The sequence below is a fragment of the Colobus angolensis genome, unplaced genomic scaffold, assembly GCF_000951035.1.
Source record: "Colobus angolensis palliatus isolate OR3802 unplaced genomic scaffold, Cang.pa_1.0 Scaffold2, whole genome shotgun sequence".
NCBI classification, from domain to species: Eukaryota; Metazoa; Chordata; class Mammalia; order Primates; family Cercopithecidae; genus Colobus; species Colobus angolensis.
The window spans coordinates 6,742,166-6,749,620 of record NW_012115154.1 but is presented as its reverse complement, the minus strand read 5'-3'; the positions used below and the strand labels follow the sequence as shown (position 1 = coordinate 6,749,620).

Genomic DNA, 7,455 nt, shown 5'->3' with positions numbered 1-7,455 from the left:
CTCTTATTTCTGTTTCCAGTCTCAGTTAATAGCAAACGCTTTCCCCTCAGTGATCTTGGACACAAACTCAGGAGGCATCCTGGGCCCTCCCTGTCCTTCATCCCCAATCACAAGCCCTACTAACACACCCTCTATTATTAGACCTTCAGTCCAAACGTCCATCAGCGAACCCTGTCACCTTTATCTCCGAAATGTGTTAATCCATCCGTTAAAAAAATGTTTGTACGATTAATGTGTTGAAAATGTGTCAATTAAAAATAAGAATTTTGCTGGCTGTGGTGGCTCATGCCTGTAATCCCAGCACTTTGGGAGGCCAAGGCGGGTGGATCACGAGGTCAGGAGTTTGAGACCAGCCTGACCAACATGGTGAAACCCCGTGTCTACTAAAAATACAAAAATTAGCCAGGAGTGGTAGTGCGCACCTGTATTCTCAATTACTCAGAGGCTGAGGCAGGAGAATTGCTTGAACCCGGGAGGCAGAGGTTGCAGTGAGCTGAGATTGTGCCACTGCACTCCAGCCTGGGTGAGAGAGCAAGACTCCATCTCAAAAAAACAAAACAAAAAACAAACCTGCTTTTTCACCATTCACTACTAAAATCCCATTCAATGCTACGTCACTGACCTGGTCTACTGCAGTAGCCTTGTTACTGGCTCGCTTATTCATTGCCTCTTTGGCAATGTTGTCCCTGATGACTCAAGTCCCACTCTATCACATTTTTCCATTTTCTTTACAGGCCTTATTGCTTTCTGAAATAATCTTCGTTTTTGTTGGTAACAGAGTTCTTTAGTGATGAAATAGTCACCCTGGGCTAGGTGCAGTGGCTTATGCCTATAACCCTAGCACTTTGGGAGGCCAAGGCAGGTGGATCATTTGAGGTCAGGAGTTCGAGACCAGCCTGGCCAACATGGTGAAATCCTGTCTCTCTACTAAAAATACAAACAAAATGAGTTGGGCATGGTGGCGCATGCCTGTAATCCCAGCTACTTGGGAGGCTGAGGCATGAGAATCACTTGAACCCAGGAGGCAGAGGGTTCAGTGAGCCGAGATTGCATCACAGCACTCCAGCCTGGGTGAGAGAGTGAGACCCTTTCTCAAAACAAACCAAAAAAAAAAAAGGCAAAATGCTGGACAAGGCGGTTCCCAAAAGAGGATATGTAAAGCTCATGGGACAGAAGGAATTTTAATCTTTTTTAAAGTATATTTTTTCTTTTTTTTTTTCATTGTCATAATTCCCCAAACAAAGAACTTTAATCTTGGACTTCTCTCCCCTAGGTGTTCTGGCTTGCGGGCTCGCTGCTCATCATTGGCCTGGCCTCTGTGGTCATCCCCACCATCGGGTGGCGCTGGCTCATCCGCATCGCCTCCATCCCAGGCATCATCCTCATCACGGCCTTCAAGGTGGGGAAGCGCTCATGGCTCCTTCTGTCCCCTCCTCCTGCTGGTCCAGTGGTCTTCATGCCCCACAAATATCTTTTTTTTTTTTTCCCCTCGAGACAGAGTCTCTCTTTGTTATGTAGGCTGCAGCGTAGAGACATGATCTCGGCTCACTGCAGCCTCTGCCTTCCAGGTTCAGGTGATTCTCCTCCCTCAGCCTCCTGAGTAACTGGTATTACAGACATGTGCCACCACACCCAGCTAATTTTTGTATTTTTAGCAGAGAAAGGGTTTCATTATGTTGGCCAGGCTGATCTCAAACTCCTGGCCTCAAGTGATCTGCCCACCTCAGCCTCCCAAAGTGCTGGGATTACAGGCGTGAGCCACTGTGCCTGGCCATCTTTCTAACATCCTATTACCTTTATTGGGGAGTCCGTCTCAACCAGTGAGCAGCCCTCTCCTCCCTTAGTCTGCCTCATTGCCCCTCTTCCTAGAAGTTTTCTCTGACAGCTCCGTCGTGTTTTTGCTGACTCCACTCTATCCTTCAGCACCCACCTGTTGGATGCTGTTGACATATTCCCAGGCCACCACAGGCCTGCTGGCTGGCGTGTCCTCCTCTCCCACTCTGTAAGCTGTTCAACTGTAGAATCATCAGCTTGCTTAGTTTGCAGTAAAATTCTACTCATTGTTCAAAGACAAGATTGACCGCTCGGCAGAACAGGGTTTTACTTTGGTGTCACCTACCCTATGGAATCAAACAATGTCAGAATTCAGAAAGGTCCTTGATGGCCATTCATTTTAAACCTTGACTCAATACAGGTGCCATCTTCCAGTAAGTCACCAAAATGACCAACACAAAGGGAAAGAGGAGAGGTCACCAGACCTTTTAGACAACATGAAGTTGTTCCTTTGGCCACATACCTATGAATCTGTAAGAAAGGTGATATTGTAGACATCAAGGGAATGGGTGCTGTTCAAAAGGAATGCCCCCAGGTGTTATTGTGGCAGAACTGGAGGAGTCTATGATGTTACTCAGCATGCTGTTGGCATTGTTGTAAACAAACAGGTTATGGGCTAGATTCTTGTCAAGGGAATTCGTGTGCATATTGAGTACACTAAGCACTCTAAGAGCAGAGATAGCTTCCTGAAACTCTTGCAGAAAATGATCAGAAAAACAAGCTGGCTGGGTGCGGTGGCTCACGCCTGTAATCCCAGCACTTTGGGAGGCCAAGGCGGGTGGATCACTAGGTCAGGAGTTCGAGACCAGCCTGACCAACATGGTGAAACCCCGTCTCTACTAAAAATACAAAAATTAGCCAGGCGTAGTGGTACGTGCCTGTAGTCCCAGCTACTCAGGCTGAGGCAGGAGAATCGCTTGAACCTGGGACGTGGAGGTTGCAGTGAGCCGAGATCGCACCACTGCACTCCAGCCTGGGCGACAGAGCGAGACTCCATCTCAAAAAACAAAACAAAACAAAAAAGGAAGCCAAAGGGAAGGTTACCTGGGTTCGGCTGAAGCACCAGCCCTTTTCCACCCAGAGAGGCACATTTGTGAGAATCATGGCGGGGAGCCTAAGCTGCTGGAAACTTCTCCCTATGAATTCATGGCATATTAAGTGCAAAAAATAAAAAGACCTCTGGACTGTTTTTAAAAAAGGGATTTTGGAGGTGTTGGAGGAGGGGACTTCTGACTGTGGAAGAGATTATGTGCTGGGAAACTGTCATATTGCTGTGGAGGCTGGTCATGAGGCAAGAGGAAAAAGGCTGGAAAATCAAAAGTGTCAGAATAACCAAGAGGGGGACTCAAACTGCCCCCTGGCCATGGGAATGTGGGGCCAGGTGCTGCTGTGGAGGTGCTTTTCTGAGGAAGAGCCAACAGCCTTGATTGCGTGAGGTGTGAGAGATGGGAGGTGGTCAGAGTTGATTCTCCAGCTTCAGTGGAAGCCCATACTATTTTCTGCGTGCGATGTTCAAAATATTCAGCATTCAGCAGGTTGAGGGCCTTGACAATCAGAACTGATTCTTCACCTTGTGGGTGCTGGAGTCCCCTGCTCCTGTCACCCTTTGGTGGGAGGTCCTGGGGTTCCTGGGGAGGGGGTGGAGAGAGGCGCCTGTGGCAGTGGCTATTTACCAATTGAAAGTGAGAATCGCATTATGTTAACAAGTAGGTTGTGTCCTGTTAGTGCTGAGTATCAGCCTGCTGTCATCCTAGAAGGCACCATGATAAGGAGAACATGACCTTTTTTGTTCCACATCAACTTTGAATCCAATAGAATACCTGCTACATTGCATGCCTTTAAGCTGGTTACATACTTTTCCTATCTTGGGAAGCTAGGACTGTACAGTGTATAGAGCAATAATAGCTGTACCCCTGGGTTCTATAGCAGTTTCCACTCTGATGTTCTTTGTAATCTCTACCCAGTTTATTCCTGAATCTGCCCGGTTCAATGTCTCCACTGGAAACACTCGGGCTGCCCTGGCCACTCTGGAGCACATTGCCAGGATGAACCGCTCAGTCATGCCGGAGGGGAAGCTGGTGGAGCCCGTCCTGGTGAGTGCTGACACCCGAGGTCTTCTCCCATCACCAGTGGCCACTGGGAAATCCCCTAAGTTGTGGAAGGCTGGAGGGAGGGGGGAGCCTTGCTCTCTAGTCCTGTCCTAGAGGCAGGGCCGTGGCCAGGAAAGATGTGAGGCTACATTCATTTTCACTGTGAGCCATGGGACCCTGGTGAGTTACCTACCTTTGTTTTTCTTATCAATAAAATAGGAATAATAACACCCACCTTGCAGAGCTAATCACATGATTTGGCATCATTGTCAATAGATGGGAGGTTGTTTTCTTTCTTGTACTGGCCTTGTTTTGTTTTGTTATGAAGTTTATAAACCTCATTACATGACTTTTTTCATCTCTCTGAAATAGTTTCTATAAGGTAGGTGTTAACCTCCTTGAACATTTGGTGAAATTTGCCTGTGGAGTAGTTTGCCTGATATCTATTTTGAGGGGTTGGAGGATAAGCAAGACATTGTTGAGCAGAAAGTTCCTTTTTATTATTATTATTATTTTTTGAGACAGAGTCTGGCTCTTTCCCCCAGGCTGGAGTGCAGTGGCACAATCTCAGCTCACTGCAAGCTCCGCCTTCCAGGTTCACACCATTCTCCTGCCTCAGCCTCCCAAGTAGCTGGGACTACACGTGCCTGCCACCACACCCGGCTAATTTTTTGTATTTTTTTTAGTAGAGATGGGGTTTCACCGTGTTAGCCAGGATGGTCTCGATCTCCTGACCTCGTGATCCCAGTCACCTCAGCCTCCCAAAGTGCTGGGATTACAGGCGCATCTAAATTGTGGTAAAATATACATAACATAAAATTTGTTATCTTAACAGTTTTTAAATGTGCAGTTCAGTGATATTAAGTACATCTGTGTTATGAAACCATAACCACCATCCATCTCCAGAGCTCTTCATCTTACAAAGCTGAAATTCTATACTCATTAAACAGAAACTTTGTTCCCCCTCCCCTGCCCTCTAAAAACCACCATCCCATTGTTTGTCTCTGTAAAACTGACTATTCTAGATCCCTCACACGTCGTATCATAGTGTTTGTCTTTTTGTGACTGGTTCATTTCATTTCGCATAATGTCCTTAAGGTTCATCCATGTGGCACACACAGGTCAGAATTTCCTTCCTTGTGAAGGCTGAATACTATTTCATTGTATGGATAGGCCACATTTTGCTTATGTGTCTGTTGATGAACACCTCTACTGTACAGCTATTGACTGATGCTCCTATGAACATGGGTGACCAGATAGCTCTTCAAGGCCTCTCTTTCTTTCTTTCTTTTTTTTTTTTTTTGTGAGATGAGTCTCACTCTGTTGCCCAGGCTGGAGTGCAGTGGCACAATCTTGGCTCACTGCAACGTCCGACTCCCTGATTCAAGCAAGTCTCCTGCCTCAGCCTCCCAAGTAGCTCAGACTACAGGCGCCCGCCACCACACCCAGCTAATTTTTGTATTTTTAGTAGAGACGGGGGTTTCACTATGTTGACCAGGATGGTCTCGATCTCCTGACCTCGTGATCCGTCCGGCGAGGCTGTCTTTTCATTGCCTTCTAGCATATGACTGATTTTTGTCCATGCATTAGTCTTATTACTTGAAGTATTTCTTTAGCCTTATATGGCTTTGGACCTTACATTTTTTTGTTGTAGTTGTCTAAACTGAAGTTTTTTTGTTTTTTTTTTTTAATAATTTCAACTTGTATTTAGTTACTTTTCGTGATGGGGTCTCACTCTGTCACCCAGGTTGGAGTGCAGTAGTGCTGTCATAGCTCACTGTAGCCTCGACCTCCCGGGCTTAATCCTCCTACCTCAGCCTCCAGAATAGCTAGGACCACAGGTGTGTGCCACCACACCCAGCTAATTTTTAAATTTCTTGTAAACATGGGATCTTGCTTTGTTGCTCAGGCAACTCCTGGGGTCAAGCGATCCTCCCTCCTGGGCCTCCCAAAGTTAGGGGATTACAGGTGTGAACCACTGTACCCAGCCGACTCTTATTTTAGATTCAGGGTGTGTGTGTGCAGGTTTGTTACCTGGGTCTATTCCCTGATGCTGAGGTTTAGGGTATCATTGAACCTGTCATCTAGGCAGTGAGCATAGTACCCACTCGTTAGTTTTTCAGCCCTTGCCCTTTCCCTCCCCACTCTAGTAGTCCGCAGTGTCTTGCTGTCCTCTTTATGTCCATGAGTACCCAGTGTTGAGCTCCCATTTAAAAGTGAGAACGTAGGGTATTTGGCTTTCTGTTCCTGCATTAATTTTCTTAGGATAATTAACTCCAGCTGCATCCATGTTGCTGTAAAGGACATAATTTCATTCTTTTTTGTGACTGCCTTAAACTGTTTAAAAATTTAAAAAAGGCTAGGTGCAGTGGCTCACGCCTGTAATCCCAGCACTTTGGGAGGTCGAGGCGGGCAGATCACCTGAGGTCGGGATTTTCAGACCAGCCTGACCAACATGGAGAAACCCTGACTCTACTGAAAATTCAAAATTAGCTGGGCGTGGTGGCACATGCCTGTAATCCCAGCTACTTGGGAGGCTGAGGCAAGAGAATCGCTTGAACCTGAGAGGCAGCGATTACAGTGAGCCGAGATCGCACCATTGCACTCCAGTTGGGGCAATAAGAGCGAAACTCCATCTCAAAAATAAATACATATAATTTTTTTTTTAAATCATTGTCTTTGAGAATGAAGGGCCTCAAATTCTATTTTCTCTCATGTTAACATATTGAAAGTAGCTTTGGCTAGTATTTTCCATGTGATTTTTTTTCAACTCTTTGTTTTTAACCTTTCTATACTGCTTTGCTTTAAATGTATTTCTTGAGTCTGGGTGTGAGATAGCTCATGCCTGTAATCCCAGCACTTTGGGAGGGTGAGATGAGAAGATCACTTGAGGCCAAGATTTTGAGACCAGCCTGGGCATTAAAACAAGACCCTTTTTTACGCATCCCCGCCACCCCCTCCCCCCCAAAAAAAAGGCCAGACATAGTGGCGCACACCTGTAGTCCCAACTATTTCAAAGGTTGAGGCAGGAGGGTTGCCTGAGCCCAGGAGGTCGAGGCTGCAGTGAGCTATGATCACACTGCTGTAATGGACCCTGTATTTTAGTAGCCTGGACAACAGAGCGAGACCCTGTCTCAAAAGAAGTATCTCTTGTAAAGCTATAGTTGATTTTTTTTACCCTTTCTTTTCCTTTCTTTTCTTTTTTTCTTTCTCTCTTTCTTATTTTTATTTTTATTTTTGAGAAAGAGTCTCCCTGTGTCGCCCAGGCTGGAGTGCAGAGGCACAGTCTCTGTTCACTGCAACCTCTGCCTCCCAGGTTCAAGTGAGTTTCCTACCTCAGCCTCCCAAGTAGCTGGGATTATAGGCACCCGCCACCATGTCCAAATAACTTTTTTTTTTAGACGGAGTCTTGCTCTGTGGCCCAGGCTGGAGTGCAGTGGCTGGATCTCAGCTCACTGCCTCCCGGATTTACACCATTCTCCTGCCTCAGCCTCCTGAGTAGCTGGGACTATAGGTGCCCGCCACCTCGCCC

General features: G+C 46.5%; 1 protein-coding gene across 1 annotated transcript in view; it reads left to right on the top strand.

The window, feature by feature from the left end:
- SVOPL (SVOP-like) overlaps positions 1-7,455 on the top strand; it is a 70,830-nt gene that overhangs the window by 17,554 nt on the left and 45,821 nt on the right. Inside the window, exons 4-5 of the mRNA XM_011941276.1 lie at positions 1,274-1,399; positions 3,798-3,926. Of these exons, the coding sequence (XP_011796666.1) occupies positions 1,274-1,399; positions 3,798-3,926 (255 nt within the window). The remainder of the gene's footprint in view (positions 1-1,273; positions 1,400-3,797; positions 3,927-7,455) is intronic.